This window comes from Sorex araneus, chromosome 6 (assembly GCF_027595985.1).
Source record: "Sorex araneus isolate mSorAra2 chromosome 6, mSorAra2.pri, whole genome shotgun sequence".
Classification (NCBI taxonomy): domain Eukaryota; kingdom Metazoa; phylum Chordata; class Mammalia; order Eulipotyphla; family Soricidae; genus Sorex; species Sorex araneus.
In genome coordinates, this window is record NC_073307.1 from 101,018,324 (window position 1) to 101,044,275 (window position 25,952).

General features: G+C 44.3%; 1 protein-coding gene and 1 non-coding gene across 4 annotated transcripts in view; one reads left to right on the forward strand and one right to left on the reverse strand.

Annotated features, from left to right (window-relative positions):
• MRPL48 (mitochondrial ribosomal protein L48) overlaps positions 1-20,925 on the reverse strand; it is a 70,339-nt gene extending 49,414 nt beyond the window's left edge. The window contains exons 1-3 of one of the 3 annotated variants that reach the window (XM_055143933.1): positions 20,374-20,544; positions 5,824-5,876; positions 1,983-2,020 (exon numbers count right to left, since the gene is read on the reverse strand). In XM_055143933.1, coding sequence (XP_054999908.1) covers positions 1,983-2,020; positions 5,824-5,876; positions 20,374-20,394 — 112 coding nt within the window. In that variant the 5' untranslated portion in view covers positions 20,395-20,544. Of the gene's footprint in view, positions 1-1,982; positions 2,021-5,823; positions 5,877-20,373 lie in introns of all 3 variants that reach the window. The other 2 variants (XR_008630794.1, XM_055143932.1) reach the window with 2 other exon arrangements.
• Positions 193-332, forward strand: LOC129406306 (small nucleolar RNA SNORA70). The gene has a single exon (XR_008630920.1). It is a non-coding gene; the product is annotated as a small nucleolar RNA SNORA70 (small nucleolar RNA).
• Positions 20,926-25,952: the final 5,027 nt, after the last annotated feature.

Consider the following 25,952-nt stretch of genomic DNA (forward strand, 5'->3'; position numbering starts at 1 on the left):
ACAAAAAATTCTTCCCCTCCTAGTTGTTCAATTTAAGGCTGTATTTGAATGTATTCAAAGTAATAAATGTTTAGGTTTTTTAAATTGTAATGGAAACATGTTCACTAAAGATTACATAGAAAAATGCAGATTCTAAAGTATTCTCTATCATTTATGACAATTACTCCCAGACCCAAAAATACTTAACATCTTCTGCGGTCAATTTAAGACAACTGTGCTTTTCCCTCGAGGGATGAACCCTGTGTGCAATGCCTGCAGACAACAGCCTCCTTGGTAGTTTTCCTGTTACCTCTTGTCTGTGTGGGTTGCCCTAAGGAAACTTGAAGACTGCGTTCTCCAACGGACATTCTATCTGCTGTTCCTCGGGCTGTTCCCAGTTTTAGGCTCCTGACAGGTATACAGACCACATGTTCTACAGAACAAGGAACTCGTGAATCTAAGCACTGGGTTCACTGGGTTCTATGTATATCTACAAACATCTGTGTTTGTTTCTGTTTGGGGCTCAGGGCTTACTCTTGCTTAGGAATCAATCATGGACAGGCCCGGGGGACCATATGGGTTGCCGGGAATCTGAGTCAGGTGCAAGCACTAACTGGATAAGTCCCTTACTATCTCTTTGACTCCCATGATATTATTCTTAAGGGGAAAAATATTTCTTGTAAGCTTCCAAATGACAAAGACTCTTAATTTTGTGACCCCCTAGCAAGTGAAATATAGCCTGGTATAATATCTGTTGAGATGAATAAAAAGAAAACCATATTCTATTGTTTTGGGGTTTCGTTTTTGTTTGGGGGCCAGGGGTTACTCCCGGCTCTGCACTTAGGTTATCACTCCTGGTAGGACTCAGGAGGCCGTATGGGGTGCCAGGGATTGAAGCCAGGTCCTTTGTATACAAGGTTAGTGTCTGATCTGCTATACTATCACCCTGGCCTCAAGACCATATTTGAGATGCTGGGCTTTGGGATTGATGAAAACATTGATCGGCTATATACTGAACCATCTCCTGAAATAATTAACAAACATAAAGTTGCTTATACTCTGCCCAGCAGATTTTAAACACTTGGTAAATGTTCGTTTCCTTCCTTCTTCCAATCCCTTGCCTTCAATACTCTTCATTTATCTATTGTGATTTGGGGCCAATATCACCTGGGTTCTGGGCACCCAGGGGGTTCCAGAAATCTACCCAGGATTGGCTGCATGCAAGTCAACTTCCTTACACCCTTTCTCTCTAACCCCATTTAATCAAAGGGCAGATGTCATTAAAATCTGATAACTGCTATTAAATGTCACAAAATGACAAAAAAAAGCAAATACATTGGTCAAGACCGAGACAAATTCATTGAGTCAGACTGAATGGACATTCATCTTGGATAAAATATTGTAAGGAAAACCATAATCTGGTAGATGATAGACAGGAAAGCAAATCTGGAAAAGCAGCAAAAAAAAAAAAAAAAAAAAAGATAAAAGGGCTATAGAGCTAGTATAGGGATTAAATCAGTGTTCTATTCCCATTCAATCCCCCGAGCCCAGGGTTGAAAGTAGCCCCTAAACACCAGCAGGTAGCCCCTGCACCAAGAAAATGATAATAAAACTTATTTTTTAGCACTTTATCCCATTTAATTTTAAAATAACTCACTGAAGCTTGTATTATAATTATATTGTTGGACTTTTTAAAAATAAAAATATTTAAGTCAGGAAACAAAGCTACAGACAGGTAGCTGAATGTCACAGAAGTCATAGAATAAATATGGGATAGAGCTGGAATCCAAACGTTCTACAAAGCACTTGCTCTTAACCACTATTTTATGTTCTCACCTGTGATGCTAGTCTATGTGGGCAAGGGCTGCAGGGGGTGGCGGGGAGGGGATTTAGTCCTGTCCACTCCTCTCAAAGATATGTTAAGCATTCTTCTAGAACAGTATTTAAGAGAGCATTAGAGGACACTTAAAGCAGACAGACTACTTTGGGAAACACCTGCTTACCTGCAGAACAGATGGGATTTTCTCCAGCAGTTCTGATCCTAAGGAGGAAGAAGGTATGTTGTATAAATCAGATAGCCACACTTTATTTGCACAGTCACCAAAATGTGTAGGGTCCTCATTAAAGAAACTCTGCCAGAGCTAGATATTTCCTTCTCCTTCTTTTCCCATTTTCTTTCCACAAACATATTTATTGACAATGTATCAGACAATGTGCTAGGTTTTCAGGATGCAAAAATAAGTAAGATAATCTTTTTATAGTCGGGCTGGGATAGATACAAGTGCCCAGACAGCTCTGATCCTGAACAAAGCAAGACTTGGTAAAAAATAAAAGGTGGTCACGTCCACCAAAAAAGCAAAATTATGAGTTGAATTTTCAGACGTGAAAATTGTCTGGCTGGGAGATAGCTCAAAAGGCTAGATCTCCAGTATGGCACAGTGCCCCAAGTACCACCAGTAGTGGCCCCCACCCCAACTGAGCCAGAAGTAGACCCTAAGCACCACTGAGTGTGGCCTCCAAATTCCCTCTCAGAAAAAAAAAGGGGGGGGGGCTAAAGCCATAGTACAGTAGGCAAAGAGTGTTTGCCTTGTTTTTTTTGTTGTTGTTTTTTGGGGTTTTTTTTTTTTTTTGGCTTTTTGGGTCATACCCGGCGATGCACAGGGGTTACTCCTGGCTATACACTCAGGAATTACCCCTGGTAGTGCTCAGGGGACCATATGGGATGCTGGGAATAGAACCAGGGTTGGCTGCATGCAAGGCAAACACCCTCCCCGCTGTGCTATCGCTCCAGTCCCCAAAGAGTGTTTGCCTTGTGCAAGGCTGACCTGAGTTTGATCCCTGGCACCCCATGTGGCCCCCAAAGCCCACCAGGAGTGATTCCTGACTGCAGAGTCAGGAGTAAGCCCTGAGCACTGTTGGGCATGCCCCAAAAACAATGAAGAAAGAAAGAAAGAAAGAAAGAAAGAAAGAAAGAAAGAAAGAAAGAAAGAAAGAAAGAAAGAAAGAAAGAAAGAAAGAAAGAAAGAAAGAAAGAAAGAAAGAAAGAAAGAAAGAAAGAGAAAGAGAGAGAGAGAGAGAAAGAGAGAGAGAGAGAGAGGGAGGGAGGGAGGGAGGGAGGGAGGGAGGAAGGAGAGAGAAAGAAAGAAAGAAAGAAAGAAAGAAAGAAAGAAAGAAAGAAAGAAAGAAAGAAAGAAAGAAAGAAAGAAAGAAAGAAAGAAAGAAGAAAGAAAGAAAAGAAAGAAAGAAAGAAAGAAAGAAAGAAAGAAAGAAAGAAAGAAAGAAAGAAAGAAAGAAAGAAAGAAAGAAAGAAAGAAAGAAAGAAGGGAGGGAGGGAGGGGCTGGAGCCATAGCACAGCAGTTGGGCATTCGCCTTTCACCCGAGTTCGATTCCTCTGCCCCTCTCGGAGAGCCCGGCAAGCTACAGAGTAACGAGCCCGAGCGGCAGAGCCTGACAAGCTACCCGTGCGTATTGGATATGCCAAAAACAGTAACAATAAGTCTCTCAATGAGAGACGTTACTGGTGCCCACTCGAACAAATCGATGAGCAACAGGATAACACTGACAGTGATTATATGTGAATAGAACGTAAGCACAGCAAAGGGACAAGTGAAAAGACATCATAGGGTTAGCCATTTAATTTTAAAAACAGAATCATAGGCTGGAATGCCCAATGCTTAAATGCCCAGTGCTGGAATGCCCCATGTGACGACGCCTAGTGCGGGAGGCAAAGAGCATGCTTCCCTGACCATAGGATCTAAGGAAGCCAACACTGGGCCTCCGTTTAACTTTCCTGGTCATTTGGGCCTCCACTCCCTCCTCCAGGATTAGGAGGGGTCATAGGTGATTCCAGGCCTGGTATGTCTTCAGTTGGAAATAGTGGTTGGTCAGGTTTAGGACAAAATGTTCCAGGTTTTGGAGGTGGACTAAATAATGTAAGGGCCAGGACTTAGAGGGGGCCCTCAGAGTCTTGGAAATAGTCCTGATAGCTTAGCTGGCCCTCCTGGTCGTGGAGTGCCTTTGGGCCTTTGGGTGAGCCACCAGACCTGGGCCTGACTCTGGGCCAATTCACATTAGTGGTACCTGGTTTTGGGTCTAGTTCTGGAAAACCAAGAGGAATAGTAATTAAAAGTGCAGAATATCATTGCAGCACTCTTTACAATAGCCAGAATCTAGAAAAACCCGAGTGCCCGAGAACAGATGACTGGTTAAAGAAACTTTGGTACATTTACACAATGGAATACTATGGAGCTATTAGAAAGGATGAAGTCATGAAATTTGCATATAAGTGAACTGACATGGAGAGTACCATGTTAAGTGAAATGAGTCAGAGAGGGACAGACATAGAAAGATTGCACTCATTTCTGGAATCTAAAGTAACAGAATGCGAGACTTACACCAAGAACAGAAGAGATGTGTACCAGGAGGATTGCTCCATGGCTTAGAAGCCGGCCTCGCATGCTGGGGGAAAAGGCAGCTCAGATAGAGAAGGGACCACCAAGTAAAGGGTGCTTGGAGGGCCCACTCAGGATGGGAGATGTGAGCTGAAAGCAGACTATAGACCGAACATGATGGCCACTCAATACCTATATTGCAAACCACAACACCCAAAAGGAAAGAGAGAGCAAAAGGGAATGCCCTACCACAGAGGCGGGGTGGGGTGGGAGGGAGAAGGTGGTGGTGGTGGGAGGGATACTGGGATCATTGGTGGTGGAGAATGGTGGAGGAATAGGTACTCGATCATTGTATGACTGAAACATAAACACAAAAGTTTGTAAGTTTGTAACTATCTCACGGTGATTCATTTAAAAATTTAAAATTTTTTTTAAAAAAGTGCAGAAGATGACCTTAAAAAAAAAAAAGATACCTGTAACAGTGTATGGGGTAGTTCAGTATCTCATGGAACTAGAACTCTTTCTTAAACAATATATACATATATTTTTATAGAAAGATATATATGTATATATATGTGTGTATATATATATACATATATATATATATATATATATCAAATTGAGGGGTGGCCACACTTGGTGGTGCTCAGGGCTTACTCCTGGCTCTGTGCTCAGACAGAGTCAACAAGGTTTGTTAAAATATTACATACAGAGTGAGAGAAGTAACAGTGTAAGAAATAACTCCAAGGACTGTGACCTGAGCAACTACATAAGTGTTTCCCAAAGTGGGCGATATCCCGCAGGAGGCAATGGGATGACAGCCTTCGGTGCAACTGGGCAATGCCATCTGTTTGTTCACTCAAAACCAGTAGATGTCCGGGGAGGTGATGAGTGATTTCTTTTCTGAAGGGGGGAGTGGGGTGGGGAGGGATAGGCCATATAAGTTTGGGGAGCTCTAAAATAGATACCATAAGTAGATTTGCCATTTACTAAGAATGAGATAGGAGCAAGATGGCATGGAATGTAATGCTTGAAATGCAAATAGAATTGATGAGAGAAAATTTACTCTCTGAGCATGCACAGGGCCGCAGGTGCAATCCCCAGCCCCACACAGCTCCCTGAGGTGGGCTTCATAGCCTCCAGCACTTATGACGGACGTCCAAAACCAAAAAGGAAGACACAAAATGAAAATGATCTCTGAGGGGCCGGAGCGATAGCACAGCGGGTAGGGCGTTTGCCTTGCACGCGGCCGACCCGGGTTCGATCCCCGGCATCCCATATGGTCCCCCAAGCACTGCCAGGAGTAATTCCTGAGTGCAAAGCCAGGAGTAACCCCTGAGCATCGCTGGGTGTGACCCAAAAAGCAAAAAAAAAAAAGAAAATGATCTCTGAACAACCTAGAAAAGTATAAATATTAACTAGATTTCATTGTTGTTACTACTGTCCCCTTACCTTAAGATGGAAAAGACTTGCTTACAAATTGTTTCATTTCTTAGGTACAGCACCTATAACAAAAACAATCAGGTTGTGACAATCTCAATCATTCATCATTTCAAGCACCTCTTTACAAAGAGTCTCACACTCAAACATAAGCTCAAAAGGGCCCAAGGGTTCATATACAGTAAAGAAGTTGCCCTACATTAATACCAAACATGCTGGCAAATCCAGATTCTTTTATTTCCTATTCTACACTGTAGGAAATGCTCAAAAAATAGAAGTACCATTCTTTAGTACTTTTCCCCTTTTATCCTTTTCTCCTTCCAAATTCAATCTTTTTTTTTTATTTTCTTCTGTTAAATTATTGATCGGCTGGAGCGATAGCACAGTGGTTGGGCATTCGCCTTTCACGCAGCCGACCCGAGTTCAATTCTTCCGCCCCTCTTGGAGAGCCCAGCAAGCTACCAAGAGTATGGAGCCCACGCGGCAGAGCCTGGCAAGCTACCCGTGTGTATTGGATATGTCAAAAACAGTAACAATAAGTCTCTCAATGAGAGATGTTACTGGTGCCCGCTCAAACAAATCGATGAGCAACGGGATGACAGTGATGACAGTGAAAAACTATTGATCAGTATCAATTGGTAACTATTACATATCTGTCAAAACACCTACACCAGGTAAGGGGCTTTCTATTTTCTTTTTTTGGTTTTTGAGCCACACCTGGTGATGTTCAGGGTTTACTCCTGGCTCTGCACTCAGGAATCACTCCTGGCAGTGCTCCAGGGACCATATGGAATGCCAGGGACATATGGAAACCCAGGTTGGCTGTGTGCAAGGCAGGCGTCCTCTCCGCTGTACTATCACTCCGGTCCCTGGTAATGGACTTTCTTGCTTCCCTGATTCTCAAAATTGCAAGACAGAACAGGGCCCAGAGAGGTCATGTTCCCAAAATTATAGCTACTAAGGACTGTTTCACTCCAACGGTTATGACTAGTATAGCACACTGTCTCTCTTAAGAATGATGATGGTGGGGGCTGGAGCGATAGCACAGTGGGTAGGGTGTTTACCTTGCACGCGGCCAACCCAGGTTCGAATCCCAGCATCCCATATGGTCCCCTGAGCACTGCCAGGAGTAATTCCTGAGTGCAGAGCCAGGAATAACCCCTGTGCATCACTGGGTGTGACCCAAAAAGCAAAAAAAAAAAAAAGAATGATGATGGTGGGGCTGAGCGATAGCACAGCAGGTAGGGCGTTTGCCTTGCACTCGGCCAACCAACCCAGGTTGGATTCCCAGCATTCCATATGGTCCCCTGAGCACCGCCAGGAGTAATTCCTGAGTGCAGAGCCAGAAGTTAATCCCTTAGCATTGGCGGGTGTGATCCAAAAAGCAAGCAGGGCTGGAGTGATAGCACAGCGGGCAGGGCGTCTATCTTGCACACGGCCGATCCGGGTTCGATTCCCAGCATCCCATATGGTTCCCTGAGCACCGCCAGGGGTAATTCCTGAGTGCAGAGACAGGAATGACCCCTGTGCATTGCTGGGTGTGACCCAAAAAAAAAAAAAAAGCAAAAACCAAAAAGCAAGCAAATAAATAAATAAATAAATAAATAAATAAAATAATGATGGACCAGAGAGCCGGGTGTGACCCAAAAAGCAAATAAATAAATAAATAGATAAATAAATAATAAATAAAATAATGATGATGGACCAGAGAGATGCAAGTAGGAAGCCCTGTTTCAATACACAGCAGTGCATGTCTCCCTACCACCACCAGAAGCACTTGAGCATAGAGCAAAAAGCCTCTCAGCACCACTGGGTGTAGGCCTCAACCCCCCGCCCCAAAAGATGATAACGAAAATGATGCCACACCAATAAAACAAAGAGAGAGAAAAGAAGACAAGACAGCTGCAGCAGTTTCCGCCCTCAACCTCCCCTCTCCCGGTTCTTTCCATCTTACTTTGCCCTATTGGCATTCAACAAGAACTGTTCTATACGAAGCATGCAGCTCTGCTAGTGGCACACGGAACAGAGAGTGGTCTAGTGAGGACAACGAGTCACTGCAGCACGGCCACACCCTGCTTTTAAGAAATACTGTCACATTTCTTTGAAAGCTTCCTAATGCTGCACCCCACTTTTTTAATACCTCCCCCCAATTGGCATAAAATCTATGCTGAGAACTGGAGACATTATACAGAGAGTAAGGTTCTTTCCTTGCTTATGGGCAACCCGGGTTTAATCCCCAGCACCACATATATACCACAAGCACCGCCAGGAGGGATTCCTGACCCCAGAGCCAGGAACAAACCCTGAGCACCGCCAGGTATAGACCCAAAACCACTTAATAAGAGAACCAAAAAAGAAATATATATAGTAAAAAAAAGACCCTTTAATTAGCAATAATATCAGTTCATTATTTATGAACCAATGTACCATACTAATGTAAGATAATAATAGTGAAGACTGTATACATAGGAATCCTCTGAACTATCTTTGCAATCATTCTGTAACTCTAAAACTGTTCTAAAATGAAGCTTATATAGCTCAGTGACAGAAAGCTATTCAATGCATATATGGCATTCAATTTCCCAACACACACACACACACACACACACACACACACACACACACACACATGCACACACTTCAACCCTAAAATAGTTCATTTATTCTTAATTTGGGGAGGCCACACTCTGTGGTGCTCAGGGGCTATTGCTGGCTCTGTGCCCAATAGTCACTCTGGGTACTGTTCAGAAACCATACACCATGCCAGGGATCGAACCCAGGTCAGCCACATGCAAGGCAAGCACCTTACCGCTGTATTATCTCTCTGGCCCCAAACAAGATAACAAATTATTTTTTGTTGTTGTTTTAAATTTTTTAAATTGATTTACGATATCGGTAATGCTAGGGTTTCGCGCATGACACATTCTACCAGCACACCATGAATGCCTACTTCTCTCCACTACTGTCACAGTAGGCCCTCCCATCCTATTCCCCCTGCCCATTTTTTGTTTGTGGGCACTCCTGGTGGTGCTCCGAGCCTACTCCTAGTTTTGTGCTCACTCCTGGCAGTGATGAAGGAACCAAACGCAGTGCCAGGGACTGAACCTGGGTCATACATGCACTAATTCTGCAGCTCCGCTGCATCAAGATTTTTTTGTTTTGTCTTGTTTTTTTTTTTTTTTTTTTTTTTTGCTTTTTGGGTCACACCTGGCGATGCACAGGGGTTACTCCTGGCTCTGCACTCAGGAATCACCCCTGGCGGTGCTCAGGGGACCATATGGGATGCTGGGATTCGAACCCGGGTTGGCCGCGTGCAAGGCAAACGCCCTACCCGCTGTGCTATCGCTCCAGCCCCCTGTTTTGTCTTGTTTTGGGGCCACACCTGACAATGCTTAGGAGTAACTCCTGATTCTGGACTCAAGAATTATTCCTGGAAGGATGCAGGGGACCCTTGGGGATGTTGGGGAGTTGACCACATGCAAGGCAAATGCCCGACCTCTATTAAACATTGTACTATATCACTCCAGCCCAGCCTTCATGTTTTTTAAAAGTCTATTAAACACCAACTGCTGCACTAAATAAAAAAGGGATATTAGGGGCTGGAGTGATAGCATAGCGGGTAGGGCATTTGCCTTGCACGCGGCCGACCCAGGTTCAAATCCCAGCATCCCATATGGTCCCCTGAGCACCGCCAGGAGTAATTACTGAGTGCAGAGCCAGGAGTAACCCCTGTGCATCGCCAGGTGTGACCCAAAAACCAAAAAAAAAAAAAAAAAAAAAAAAGGGATATTAGAAACTATAACAACTTGGATCCACCTTGAAAACATTATTATTAATGAAAGAAATCACAAAAGACCAAATACTGTACACTCCATTTATTTGAAGTATCTATAACAGACAAGAGCATTTTAGAAAGAAAACTTAAGAGTCGGAAGATCTAGGAAGCTGGGGTACACGGTTTCTTTAGGGGGTAATGAAAATTTCAAAATCGATAGTGCTGAGTTCTACACGACAACTCTGAAGATGCTACAAGTCGCTCTACACTTTGTATGGGTGAAATGTGTGGCATGTGAGTTTATCTCACTCAAACCATTTCAAAAATGTAAGCAGAGGGTCAGAGGGATAGTCTCAAGGGCTGAAGCACATATTTGTGTGTGAGATGCCTTGGGTTGATCCGATACTGTACAGTTCCCAAAGCATCGCTGGAAGCAATTCCTAAACACTGAAGCAGGAATAGCCCCTACCCGCTCCCCAAGCACTGCTGGTGTGGCCCCAAAACAGAACAAACAAAAAAGGTGTAGGTAGATGACAGAAATATACTTTCAGGGCCAGAGTGAGAGCTCAGTAGGTGAGCACATACTTGCATACGGGAGGCCCAAGTTCCAGACCCAGTACCATATGGTCCCTGCTGGGAGCAGCCCCCAGCACTGCTGGGAGTGGTCCAAGACCTAAAACGGGCGAGAGAGACAGTACGACAGGTCGGGTGCTTGCCTTGTACACAGATGACCTGGGTTCCATCCCCAACATCCCATATGATCCCCTGAGCCCTTCTAGGAAGTAAGCACAGGGCCAGGAGTAAACCCTGAACATTGCCGGACAGGGCACCAAGCAACAAGAGAAAATCTGCAAAATGTCCTCCAAAGAACATGAGGTCCTGGAGACTGGAAAGGATGTGAACAGGCGCAAGCGAGGGCAAAGGGCACCGCAACTAGGAGTGAAAGGACATAGGAAAGTATGTCTGCAATATGCTTATCTAATATTGGGCTGGCCTGAAAATCTGGGGTAGGGTACAACTCCAGGAGGGAAGGGTTCTGGCCAGCTTCCTGCTTCCCTCACAAACCACGATGGCTCAGCTATTTCCTCCCCTCGCTGGAAAACACAAGAGGGGCCAGAGAGACAGCTGAACAGGCTGAGTGCACACTTTGCACATGGGAGGCCTGTGTTCCATCCCCAGTCTCCCGAGCACAGAGCCAGGAGTCACTCCTGAACACAGAGTTGGGAGTAGCCCCTGAGCACAACCAGGTGTAGCCCAGAATCAAAATGAGAGAAAAGGAAAAGAAAAAGCAAGAGCACCGGGCTCCTAAGGCTCTTAAATTCTTCCCAGGCCTTAGATCTATCAACCATGACCGGCAGAATAGAAGAGATCCTTAAATTGGTCACTTCATACAAAAGTGGTATTGTCTGAGGAGAAAGATCTGGGTAGACTCATTTCTCTTTAATTGTTCAGATTTCTCTACAAAAGCTAAAGATTTAATTACCTGAAAGCCAGTCCTAAGCGTTGACAACTTTCTGGAAGACATTCAAATTATGGTGTAAAATCTCCCTTTCAGCACTGGAAAATGCGCTTCCTCTCCCTGCAATGCTTGGCATTATTTATCCGGACAAAAGTCATCTATTTTAGGACTGGATGCACACAAACACCCTTCCCTCAGTCAGCAGATAAGAGCAGCTCCAGCCCTGAAGCAAACGGAAGAGGGCGGTGATGCTGCTGAATGAATGAATGAGGACACAGCTGCCGCAGTAAGTGACAAAAATACTTGTTCCCATGGGCTGGGGAGTCAGGAACCAGGGAAGGACTGGCCAATACCAAAGAACTGAAGTCACAGAGCAAAATCTATACTGGGTGAGCAGCTTCAAACACCAGGGCCGGGGGCGCCGGTGACACCAATAAGTCAGGCACCTGAATGATTTTTAAATCAATATTAACAAAACATATCTGTATACTAACAAATGTTATTCATAATAGCACTGCTGGGGCCTGAGCTGTGGCACTACTACAAGACGCTTGCCGTGGTGCAGGAGACCTGCATTTGATCCCTGGCACCACACACACATGTGCAAAATTGTTACTCTCACTCGGAATATGGCCTTGGTGCTAAGCACTTTATATATTTTTTAATCTTTTTGTTGTTGTTGTTGTTTGTCTGTTTGGGGGCCACACAGAGAGATGCTCAGAGATAATGCCGGGCTCTGCTCTCTGGAATTACTGCTGGAGGTGCGTGGATGACCATATGGGAAGCTGGACATCGAACCTGGGTGGGCCACGTGCAAGGCAAGACAAGCACCCTACCAGCTATACTATTGTTTCTGCCCCTTTCCATCTTTATGGCCATTCTCTGATTGTGGCATTATTGAGTTAATCGCCTCTATTCCACAAAGGAATAAGAACAGAAACTTCAGTAAGTTGCCCAGAGTTAGGGGTTTGATAGGAGATGCCAAGAACTCAAACCTAAGTCTGACTAAATCCAAAGGCTATGCTTTCACTGCTACACTCTCAAGGGGGGAGGGCACACCCGTCGATGCTCAGGGGTTACTCCTGGCCCTGCACTCAGGAATTACTCCTGGCTGCACTCAGGTAGCCAGCCATAAGGAGTGGCAAGTATCGAACACAAGTCAGCTACATGCAAGGTAAGAACCCTCCCCACTATTTATTTCTCCAGTTAGTACTATCTGTACTAACTAGGATGACAAGAAGTTCTGGAATTAGATAACAGTGATGACTATACAACTTTATGAATAAACTTTGTGAAACACTAAATTTTCCAGTTTCAAAGACTAAAAGTTATGATATATAAATTCTCTCTCTCTCTGTCTCTCTCTGTCTGTCTGTCTCTCTCTCTCTCTCTCCTTTCCTCCCTCCCTCCATCCCTCCCCCTTCCCCTCTCTCTCAAAAAGAAATCTCTTCCTTCACACCACCATCACTGCGGGGGGGGGGGGGGGGGTTTAGGCCATCTCTGACTCCCATGAACGCCCTATTTCTCCCAACTTTCTATTTCTCCAGGACTTGATTCACTTTCAAAAGACCTGTGGTGGGGCCACATATCAACCCCAGGGCATGGAACCTACAGGGTACATGCTCTACTGGCTGAACCATAGACATCCCTGGCCTAGGCACACTGCCAGTGATCAGATCAGCTGTGGTGATTATCCTCTTCTATTAGGTAACACAAACCATCAAAATTACAATACTAGATAGAAAATCACTGCTGCTGAAAAGAAATACTTGTACAAAACAAACCAAAAACCATTTTCTAGGGGCTGGAGTGATAGCACAGCGGGGAGGGCGTTTGCCTTGCACGCAGCCGACCCAGGTTCGAATCCCAGCATCCCATATGGTCCCCTGAGTACCGTCAGGAGTAATTCCTGAGTGCAGAGCCAGGAGTAACCTTTGTGCACCACTGGGTGTGACCCAAAAAGCAAAAAAATAAAAAATAAAAAAATTTCTAGAAATCTTCCAGTATCTGTCTTCCAGAACTTACAGTTTATGTAAGAACCAGAAACATAGCTCCTATCTTGACCTTTCCCCTGCCCTTCGAAGCAAGTTGAAATCTGCATCCTCTGAGTCCACAACAGGACTTTCTGGTTCATTCATGGCTGTTGGTTTGACATTTGTTTCAATGCTCACTGCTATTTCTTCACATGAACTGTGCATTCAGATTTTTCACTGGAAAATACCTCATCATCTAGGCGATTAGACGCCAAGCTTTTCCTTCTGGACAAGTTAAGATTCAATCTTTTGTGATTGCTACTGCTTCCCGAATTACGTTCTCGTAGGTCAACATAATCCTGGCAAAAAAAAATGGGAATCTCAGGGTAGACAACACCCAGACTTCAATCTAACAGTCCAAGGCCATCCCATTTTTCTATGGAAATCAATTCAGAAGACAAGTCATTATCCATTCCCTGGTGTATTCTGACCTCCACAGATAATATCCTGTCATCTTGACTAATCAATATGCATTCTGTGGCCTGATGAATATCAGCATCAGTATCTTAATTGGGTCCACCCTGCTTGATTACTTCTGTTGACACAAAGGGGAATGTGATTCCACCCAGTCTTACTCCAGTATAGCGGGCCTTTCACTCACCTAAGGGCTTCTCACTCATTTAAAATTTAAGACAATTTGCTAAAGACTGACAAGCACTGAACTAAAGAGTTTAAGTTCTCATCACAGTCTCTTCTTTTCTTTTCTTTTTTTTTTAATTGGTTGAGGTTCTGTGGGTGGTTTTTGTTTGTTTATTTGTTTTTTGGGTCATATCCAGCGATGCTCAGGATTTACTCCTGGCTCTCCACTCAGGAATTATTCCTACCAATGCTCAGGGGACTATATGGGACACCGGGATCAAACCCAGGTCGACCTCGTTCAAGGTAAATGCCCTACTCACTGTACTATTGCTCCGGCTCCTCGTTTCAATCTTTTCTGTACTTAAATGCCAACATTTGTTCATTACTTATTCATTCAATACTGATCAGCTACTTGCTTTAAGCCAAGAACACTGTAGGCTGGTTACATAACGACATGAAGAAACTATAACCTCCTTCGAATTTTTTTATGCAGGAAAGTAGATGTTCAAATTATTTCCTATTTATTATTGATTTGGGGGCCATACCCAATAGTCCTCAAGACTTATGCCTGGTTCTGTGCTCAGGAATCACGTCTGCCTTTTTTTTTTTTTTGCCTTTTTTGCGGGGGGGCGGGGGGGTCACACCTGGCAATGCTCAAGGGTTATTCCTGGCTCTGCACTCAGGAATCACTCCTGGTGGTGCTCAAGGGACCATATGGGATACTGGGAATCGAACCTGGGTCGGCTGCATGCAAGGCAAATGCCCAACCTGCTGAACTATCACCTCAGCCCCCCAGAAATCACTTCTGCTGGAACTTGGAACTTGGGGGACCATATGGGGGTACTGGGGATGAAACAGGTGGCTGTGTGCAAAGCAAGCTTACCCACTGTACTATTTTTCTGGCTCCATGCAAACAATTTATTACATTGCAGTATGAGATCAGTATAATAATGCTGTATTGGTCACATAAAACAGAAGTACTGACAATTGGGAACATCAAATAATTTTTTACTTCTCACTTCACTGATGAAGAAAATCAAGATTATTATCAAATTAGTGAGATGTGAAATACTTAGAAAAAAAGGCATTGTCTTTCTTATGCAGAAAGGAGAGAAAATTGAGGGTCCAGTCTAAATACTACCACGTAAGAGCTGTAGACCTATAATCAAGACATTCATTCACTCAGGCTTTCCAGAGAACATATGAAAATACATTATATAATAGATAACTTGCTAGTAACTTCCATTTCCTCATTTGTTGTAGTACCTGCCAAGATTCTCTCATAAAATTGTGAAGAAAAAAAAATAATGCAAATGAGGGGCTGGAGCGATAGCACAGTGGATAGGGCGTTTGCCTTGCATGCAGTTAATCCAGGTTCAATTCCCAGCATCCCATATGGTCCCCTGAGCACCGCCAGAAGTAATTCTTGAGTGCAGATCCAGGAGTAACCCTTGTGCATTGCCCGGTGTGACCCAAAAAAGCCAAATAATAGTAATAATAATAATAATGATGATGCAAATGAACATTTATCCACTAAAGAATAATATAAATATTCCTCCATACTTTACAAAGTACCCTTACATTGGTTTCTTTTGATGGGGGGGGTCAGTGATTGGAGCCACACCCAGTGGTGCTCAGGGTTTACTTGCTCAGGGTTTACTTCTGGCTCTGTCTTCAGGGATCACTCCTGATGGGGCTTGGGGCACCATATGTGATGCTGGGAATTGAACCCAGCCTTAACCCCTGTGCTACCCCTCTAGTCCCTACATTGTCCTTCTGAATCTCTATAATCCCATATTGTGGGTATCATCTGAATTTTTCAGTCATGAAACTAAAGCAGAAGTGGAGCGAGAACAGCAGGTAAGGCGCTTGCCTTGCATGCAGCCAACAAGGGTTCGATCCCCAGCCATCCCATATGGCTCCCAAATGGATCATATGAGTGATCCCTAAGCATAAAGCCAGGAAGTAACTCCTGAGCGTCACTGGTATGATCCAAAACCAAAAAAACTTAACTAATAAACATAAACTGCTTAAGACCTCAAAATCAGCAAGAATTAGAATCCAGGAATGATACCTAGTCAGTGAAGTTTCTTTATAAATTAGAGTATTAACTAGTACTTCCACACAGGCTGAGACAAAGATGATCATAAATAAAACTGCATATGATTAGATGCCAAAAGATGAACTAACAAGACAGGTCAGAATATAATTAGGAAATTTAGCAGAAGGGGGCTAGAAAGGTGATTAGGAAAAAGATATTTGTACAGGACCTGGAAGCATGAAGCATTTTGATAGGTGGTAATGAGAGAAGAAGCCTCAGTTTCCCTCTGCCAGCTGATAAGAGTGGCTCCAGGGGCTGGAGCAATAGCAGAGCAGGTAGGACATTTACCTTGCAGGCAGCCAACCTGGGTTCGATTCCCAGCATCCCATATGGTCCCCTGAGCACCGCCAGGAGTAATTCCTGAGTGCAGAGCCAGGAGTAACCCCTGTGCCTTGCCGGGTGTGACCCAAAAAAGCAAAAAAAAAAAAAAAAAAAAAAAGAGTGGCTCCATGTTGGCTGTCTCCATTCTACATTCTAGACATTTCTGCGGTGTCCTGAGCTCTTTTTGAAACTGAGGGGAGTCTATAGTTTCCCACAGCCATACCTTAGGACAAATAGATTAAATGATGCCCCAGACCTTAGCTGGCTCACAGAAGACTAAAAGACAAAGACGTTTGTGTCAGGGCAGAAGGTCAAAGAAGTCCTAAATGACCCAAAGCCAAGGAAGATGACATTATCCCAGGCCTCACCGGAAATAGAGGGATGTTAGACTTATCTAAACAACATGAAAGGGACCCCTTTCATCCTTTTCTTATTACCTAATCACTTGGTAAGAAAAGCACAGACCCAATTTTCCTATAAAAGGTCCCTACAAAACAAAACACACTTTAACTTAGTCTTACACTAAGTTCCTCCTGGCCAGGAAATTAACTCTTATTTTGTTTTGGTTTAGGGGCTACACCTGGCCAGTACTTAGGATTTATTTCTGGCTCTATGCTCAGGGATCACTTCTTTTTTTTTCCTTTTTTTTTTTTTTAATTTTATTGGATCACCGTGAATAGTTACAAGCTTTCATGTTTGGGTTACAATCACACAATGATCAACCACCCATCCCTCCACCAGTGCACATTCCCCACCACCAATATCCCGGGTATACCCCCCTTTCCCACCCTCCCCCTTCCTCCATGGCAGACAATATTCCCCATATTCTCTCTCTACTTTTGGGCATTATGGCTTGTAGCAGAGACACTGAGAGGTCATCATGTTTGGTCCATTATCTACTTTCGGCATGCATCTCCCATCCCAACTGGTTCCTCCAGCCATCATTTTCTTAGTAATCCCTTCTCTATTCCATTTGCTTCTCCCCTCCACTCATGAAGCAGGCTTCCAGCTATAGAGCAATCCTCCTGGCCCTTGTATCTACTGTCCTTGGGTTTCAGCCTCATGTGATGTTATTCTATACTCCACAAATGAGTGCAGTCCTTCTATGTCTGTCTATGTCTTTCTTTCTAACTCACTTCACTTAGCATGATACTCTCCATGTCTATCCATTTATAAGCAAATTTCATGACTTCATCTCTCCTAACAGCTGTGTAGTATTCTATTATGTAGGCGTACCGAAGTTTCTTTAACCAGTCATCTGTTTCAGGGAACTCAGGTTGTTTCCAGATTTTGGCTATTGTGAACAGTGCTGCGATGAACATATAGGTACAGATGTCATTTCTATTATGCTCTTTTGCATCCTCGGGATATATTCCCAGAAATGGTATTGCAGGGTCATATGGAAGCTCAATTTCTAGCTTTTGAAAGACTGTCCATGCCCGGGGATCACTTCTGACAGTGCTTAGGGGACAATATGGAGTGACTGAGATCTACTCCCGCCAGGCCGAGTGCTCTACCAGCTGTACTATCTCTCAGGTGCTGGCAAGGGAGTTTTTTTCTCCACTACTTTTCAATAAGCACTGTATTTTTCTGAGTCTGAGTATTTCTATTTGAATAATTTTTTTTTATCTTTCTAAATCTGAAAATATTGAAGAACTTGAAACCCTCTAACCACCACCACTGCCATCACCCCCACATGAGTAAAAGGGTGAGAGCAAGTCAAGTAAGGATCCACAGGGTCAAGGATCAAGAGTTCAGTAGTAAAGGGCCGGAGCAATAGTACAGCAGTAGGGCACTTGCCTTGCAAGCGGAAGACCTGTGTTCGATCCCCATTGTCCCAAATGGTCCCAGAGCATGCCAGGAGTGATCCTTGAGCCAGGAGTAACCACTAAGCATTACCAAGTGTGACCCCCAAAAAAACAAACAACAAAAATATATTTTTTTTAATTTACTTAAAAGTCGAGGAGAAAAAGAAACGTGTGTTCAAAAGAACTCGGGTAGGACTGAAGAGATAGTACAGTGGGTAGGTGCTTGCCCGACATGAGGCTGACCTGGGTTCCATCCTCAGCATCCACAGAGTCCCCCAAGCACTGCCAGGAGTAATTTCTGAGTGCAGAGCCCAGAGAAGCCCTTTATCATCACCATACGGGGTCCAAAAACAAACAAACAAACAAACAAATAAACAAATAACATGGGGCTTCTCCACAACGGGACAAGTCAAAACTAATTTTCTACACCACCAGCACAAAAACTCATAACCCAGCTCTAGAGAGGAACATTAAGTTTGATAAAGGAAGAAGTGAGGAACAAACCTGGACATCCAAGAGTTACATTATATCCATGAGCAGAGGTGATCATGCCAATTTATGTGTAATGGAGATAGTCTACAGTGAATGCCTAAAATAATTTTCTACCATAAATTACTAAAAATAAGTCTTTTGTTTTGTCTTGGGGTCACTCCTGGCAATACTCAGGCTTACTCCTGGCTCTGTGCTTAGGGATGACCCCTGGTGGGGCTCAGGATATCATATGGGATGTCAGGGATCGAACCCGAGTCACCCCACATGTCTTAGCTGCTGTATTACCTATCCAGCCCCCAAAATAAATCATTATTTTAAGCAGCATGTTACAACTGAGAGAGGACAATGGAATCTTAAGAGATATGGAACAGCTCTTGCCAACAACACTTACAGAGGTTCACTGATTTGTTAGTCTCTAAAATAAGAATTGCAAGTGAAAACATAATTTACTACCCTTCTTTTTCTATTTTTAACCATTCTTATTGAGGCACAGGGATTTCCAATACTGTTAATGATGCTTTTCTTCATTAGTACTGTTAGTGACCACATTTCTTCATGGGGGAATACATCATTCCAACACCTTGCCCACACCCAGAGACCCTGATTCTTTCCTCCCGCCACCCAGGGGATCAGCCCAGTCACCACCATCCCACCTTCCCCCTCTAGGCTCAGTTCCATAGACAAAACTCCCTGGCTTTGGCCATTTGTTGTTCCCTTATTATTTTTCTCTCTCTCTTCTTTTCTTTTTTTTTTTTTTGTTTCAGGGCCACATGCACCAGTGCTCAGGGCTTACTCTTGGCTCTGTGCTCAAGAATCACTCCTGGCAGTAGTCGATGGACTATATGGGGGTCCCAGGGATGGAACCGAACCTGGGGTGGCCTTGTGCAAAGACCCACTGTCCAGAGCCTTATTATGTTTCTTTATATCCCACATGTGAAATTTGGGGGTTACACCCCACCATGCTCAAGAGTTACTCCTGGCTCTGCACTCTGGGATCACTCCTGGTAGTGCTCAAGGCACTGTGATGGGACCCAAGGCAGCTGCGAGCAAGGACCCACTGTCCTACTGTTACAATGTTTCTTTATATCCCATACATGTGAGAGGGACTTTTAATTTTCGTTTGGTTTTGGGGGTGGGTAGGGGAGCACATCCTGCGATGCTCAAGGGGTTACTCCTGGCTTTGCACTGAGATCACTTCTGGTGGTGCTTGGGGAACCATACGGGATGCCAGGGACGGAACCCAGGTTAGCTGTGTGCAAGGCAAGTGCCCTACCCACTGTACTATCTCTCCGGCCCCCGGTAAGAGATGTATTACAGCGGTGGTGACACATACACACAATACAGATGAATAATGCTAAACTCCTGACATCCACAAAACTGTACATTAAATTTTTTTCCCCAAAACTGTATCTTTCCCTCATTACCCTTTTATCCTCACGTTGCCACACATTCTTTTTGTTGTTGTTGTTGTTGTTTGCTTTTTGGGTCACACCCAGCGATGCCCAGGGGTTACTCCTGGCTCTGCACTCAGGAATCACCCCTGGCGGTGCTCAGGGGACCATATGGGATGCTGGGATTCGAACCCGGGTCGCTCGCGTGCAAGGCAAACGCCTACCCGCTGTGCTATCACTCCAGCCCCTGCCACACATTCTAATCCGTGCATCAATTTAAATAAAACTGTTAACGTTAACTCGTAAAAAAGAAAAAAAAAAGAAGGTATTCTAAAAAAAAAATTTAAATCTGTAAATAAATGACTTTACACCCAAATAAAGTGACCTACTCAAGGTCACACAGAGGGTCAGGCCCAACCCCAAAGGCGCGATTCCAGCGCGCGACTCTCCACGCTGCAGGCCCGCGAGCGGCGCGGGGGCAGCGCAGGGGGCGGGGCGCGCGGGGGGCCGCGGGGGCTCCTGGGAAGCGCGGCCTGTCCGGGCTCCGGGTTCCAGCCGGGCCACCTCCCCGCGCCGCCGCCCCGCCGCCGGGATCCCCGTTACCTTGGCCAGCGCTCCGCTCATCCTTCAGGGCTGCGGGCCGCAGCGGCGCGAGCGGAAGCACGAGCAGGGCAGCCGCGATCCCCGGACGTCGGAGAACACTGACGGAACGACCTCGGTCGGGTCCAGGAACGGTATCCGGCCGGGGCCGTCGGCTGCCGCAGCACCTTGGTTCCGGCGGCTTCAGGGACGCGCGGACGTCCTCCCGTCGCCGCCCTCGCTGCGGCTGTCTCCTCCACCACCTCCGCCCCTGGTCCCCTGCGGAGGCTAACTGCTCTCTCGGTGTCGTCCCGTCCTTTGCAGATCCTGCCATTGCATCGGCGTCTTGTGCGTTAGTACCGTTTTCCCATATTGGTCTGGAAGCTCCTCGAGGACGGGATTCCTGACTCATTCATCGCAGCTAGTTAACACTGCACGATGACTTCTGACCTGTTTAAGAAGCGATTGATCGTAACAGAAGCTTTCTGGCTTCCAGTTGTCTCATAATAATCGATAACTACTTTATCGAAAGGCCACTTTGTGCCGTGCGTTATGCTCAGTGCATCTGTCACTGTCATCCCGTTGCTCATTGATTTGTTCGAGCGGGCACCAGCAACGTCTCCATTGTGAGACTTGTTTTTACTGTTTTTGGCATATCGAGTATGCTGTGGGAAGCTTGCCAGGCTCTGTCTGTGTGGGTGAGATACTCTCGGTAGCTTGCCAGCCCGGGCTCTCTCAGAGGGGCAGAGGAATCGAACCCGGGTTGACTGCGTGAAAGGCAAACGCCCTACCCTCTGTGCTATGGCTCAGTGCATTACTTAATTTATTCTTTTATTCTTTTGAACATGCCAATTAGCAAGATATTACCACTGGACTTCACACTCTAAGTTGTGGTGCTTACTTCCATTAAAGATGCTGCAAAAGGTTAATGGACCAGTCTGGAGTCAACCACAGAAAGCAGGACTGAATTTCAAACTCATTCTCTCATCAGCAAGATGGCTTCCCTCAGTCACACCTTGTCTCACATGAGAAAATGCCACTACACACATTCATTTACCTGTCTTAAATCCATCAATCAGAGGCTAGAGACATAATGCAGGGGGGGGAAGGTGCTTGCCTTGCACAAAGCAACCTGGGTTCGATATTCACCATCCTATGTGGTGAGTGCAGAGCCAGAAGTGCAGTGCAAAGCTCACACCCTGAGCATCACTATATGTGGTCCAAAAACAAAAACTCACCAAAACATCCATTAACTTACCACTACTTTATGCCAGTCTTTTGATTGGACCCTGTAAACACAGAAATGAATAGGACCTGATCTGTGCTCTTTGGGGAATCATAAATGATTGAATTGCATCAAACAAAAATTTTTTCTTTTGTAGCAAAATAATAGAATAAAGAGATAACCTACAAAGAAAGAAAAATGTAAATGATAAACCTGATAAGGGGTTAAAATCCAAAATATATAAAGAATTCATCAACTCAATAACAAGTCAACAAATAACCTGATTTTAAAAGGGGCAAAGGAACGACCAAACACTCCTTTCTCTCTCTCTCTCTCTCTCTCTCTCTCTCTCTCTCTCTCTCTCTCTCTCTCTCTCTCCCTTCCTTTCTCTCCCCCAGCCTTACACAAGCAAGACAAGTGCTCTACCATTGATCTACTTACCTTAAACTTTTCTCAAAAGAAGACATACAAATGACCAACAGGTGTTTGAAAAAAATGCTCATCATCACTAATCATCAAGAAAATTCAAATCAAAAGAACACTGAGGGGCTGGAGTGATAGCACAGTGGGTAGGGCATTTGCCTTGCATGCAGCCAACCCGAGTTCGATTCCCAGCATCCCATATGGTCCCCCGAGCACCGCCAGGGGTAATTCCTGAGTGCAGAGCCAGGAGTGACCCCTGTCCATCCCCGGGAGCCCAAAAAGCAAAAAAAAAAAAAAAAGAAGAAGAAGACTGAGCTATCATCACAGATGTTAGAAAGATAATTGCTCCCCACCCCCCAAAAAAAGATAGTAGTTGTTGTCTAAGACTTGGAGAAAGAATAAATTTAATTAGTACCTCAATTATAAAAATAGCACAGATTTACCTTAAAAACTTAAAAATACAAATACCTCTTCTATAGTTGCTGAAACAACCAGCTCATTCTAGGTCTATTACTCAAAAGAAACCAAGTCAGAATTTCAAGAAAATGGCTGTACTCCCAAGTTAAATTCGGCATTTTTTTCTTTTTTTTTTCTTTTTGGGTCACACCCAGTGATGCTCAGGGGTTACTCCTGGCTTTGCACTCAGGAATTACTCCTGGCGGTGCTTGGAGGACCATATGGGATGCCAGGGATCGAACCCGGGTCGGCCGCGTGCAAGGCAAACGCCCTACCCGCTGTGCTATCGCTCCAGCCCCTAAATGCGGCATTATTAATGATACCCAAGATAAAGAATAAACCTAAGTATCCATCAACATATGAAAAGATAAAGAAAAATATGTAACATATTTTATACATTTATCTAAATCTATTAACTATAGATTTATTAAATATATTTAATGTTTAATATATATTTAATCATTCCATCTTTAGAAAGAAATCTTAACCTTTTTGGCAGCTTGATGAATCTGGAGGATATTATGCTAACTGAAATCAGAAGACAAATAATACAAAATAATACATGATCTAATTTGGTTTTTGTTTTTGTTTTTTTGGGTTTTTTTTGTTTTTTGGGTCACACCCGGCGATGCACAGGGGTCACTCCTGGCTCATGCACTCAGGAATCACCCCTGGCGGTGCTCAGGGGACCATATGGGATGCTGGGATTCGAACCCGGGTTGGCCGAGTGCAAGGCAAACGCCCTACCCACTGTGCTATCACTTCAGCTCCACATGATCTAATTTGTATATGAAATCTAAAGAGTCAAACTCAGTGGAATATAGTTTTCTAGGATTTGTGGGAAAGGCCTGGGGAACAGAGAGATATTTGTCAAAAAATACTAAGTTCCAATTTTATGAGATATCTAAGTTATAGACTGATGCCTACAGTTAATGTGTGGATGTGAGTGTGGGTGAGAGAGTGTTGGAGATCATACCCAGAGCCTTATCACGTGAGACACTCTACCACTAACCTATATCCCTAATCCCAGCATGATGCCTGCCAATTGTTAATAATACCTCACAGAATACCTAAAATGTGCTAAAAGAATAGATTTCAAATGCTCTCATCACTAATAAAAATTAAGGTCTATAAAGAGTTTGGGTTTTTTCTTTTGTTTTGTTTTTTTTTAAGTTTTTGGGCCCCACCTGGTGATGTTCAGGATTTCCTCCTGACTCTGCACTCAAGAAACACTCGTGGCACTGCTCAGGAGACAATATGGGATGATGCTGGGGATTGAACCCTGGTTAGCTGCATGTAAGGCAAGCACCTTACCTATTGTACTATTTCTCCAAGTCCATCTCTGAAGATTTTTTTTTTAAGTTTCTAGTCCAGGAAATGATGTTGACTACCTGCACTGTAAATAATCTTTTGTTTTGTTTGGGGCCACACCCAGTGATGTTTAAGACCTACTCCTGGCTGTACTGCTCAAGGATTACTCCTGGTAGTGCTCAAGGTTGGCCGAGATCTAACTGCCAGGCAAGCACCCAATCTGCCATACTATCATTCCAGCTTCAGTAATCTTTTCACTTTGATAAACTGCTTCAATAATCTTTTCACTATGCCAAATCATTGTTTATACCCCTCAGATACGCACAATTTAAATTTTATTCCCCTTTACTACCCTTAGAAGCTTTTGTTTTATTTTGTTTTTGTGCCACACTCAGAGTTTACTCCTGGCTCTGTACTCAGGGAGTCAAGGACATATATGTGGTGCCAGAGATTGAACCCAGGTCAGCTGCATGCAATACAAGTACCCTACCCACTGTACTATTGCTCCAGTTCCTGCAGTTCTTATGATAACTGGAGGTATTTCACACACACACACACACACGCACAACTGCATTACACATTTTGGTTGTGGTGCCATGTTCTCAGTCCAGAGACTAGCAGGAATTGCTTTTAGATGCAGCGTGCATGTACCTGCTTAACATTTGTGTCACCCATTCCAGTTGTAGTACTTACTGTGGGTTACACACTTTAGTTCTGGTGCTCACACACAGCAGTGTGTGGTGGTCTGGAGATCACAAGATGTTGCAGAATCAGGAAGATGAGCTTGATTCATATGGGTAGCACTGGGATTCCAACTCTCTAGCAATATGGTCCCCCAGTCCTTGCCAGGAATTATCCTTGAGTGCAAAGCTAGGAATAAGCTCTGAGGACTACTGGGTGTGTCCCAAAAACTAAAAACAAACAAGCAAACAAAAAAAACTAAAGAAAAACCAGGATATTTTTACCATGAATCTATCTTCCCAGTCCCAGCGATGCTCAGTGGTTATTCCTGGCTACCTGCTTTACTATCGCTCCACCCCCTGATCCTGGACATTTTAATTATTGAATGCAGCTCATAAAAATTAACAGGGAGGTCAAATAATAAATAGATAAGTCATGGGGGAAAGGAAAATTCCAATTAATACAATAAGGGAGCAATAATACTGGAGCAATAGTACAGCAGGTAGGGCACTTACCTTATACAAGGTCGATCCAGGTTCATCACTGGCATCCCATATGGTTCCCAGAGCACTGCCAGGAGTGATTCCTGAGTGCAGAACCAGGAGTAACCCCTGAGCACCCCTGGGTGTGGCCCAAAACCACATCTAAAATAAAAACAATTATTATAATAAACAACTCATACACATATTCTGTGGATAAAAGGAGTATGTAGAAATAAATTTAATATCAAATGAAAGGGCAGAGAATCTCTTGCCCCCACACCTGGCTGTCTTCACTGGGGCCCCTCAGAGGGGGTAGGTTCAGTCTCCCTCCCCGCTCCGAGCGGAGCCCCCACAGCCTAAGACCTCTGGAACCCAGCCACAGCCATGCTCAAGGCCTCTCTCCACATGTTTGGACAAGCCTCACACATGAAGGAACCAGCTGAGGAACCCAGGTGTGTGGGACATGGGGCTGAGATCTCCAAGGCTGTTAGATCAGGACTGGGCCTCTTCCGCCCAGATCCCCCATTCCCCAGTAGCTAGGCAGTCACACCCAGGGACTGCTCCGCACTCACCCCCCCATCAACGGCCAACATCAGAGACTATAAAACCAAGCTCCTGGAATCATAGTTTATAGCTCCCGACATCTTATAGCCTAGTTCTCTCTCTCAGAGAACCTGGCAAGCTACCGAGAGTTTCCTGCCCACATGGGAGAGCCTCACAAACTCCCCGTGGCATATTCATATGCCAAAACCAGTAACAATGATGGGTCTCATACCCCTGACCCTAAAAGAGCCTCCAATGCAGCACCATTAGAAAGGACAAGTAAAGAGAGGCTTCTAAATCTCAGGGCTAGGAACCGTTACTGAGACCGCTCGAGAAAATCGACAATCAACGGGATGATGATGATGATGATGATGATGATGATGATGATGATAAAATGAAATACTGTGCATTTATTTAATTGTCCTCATTATTATTATTATTACTTAGCTACTATCTTTATTATTATTGTTCTTAGCAAGGAA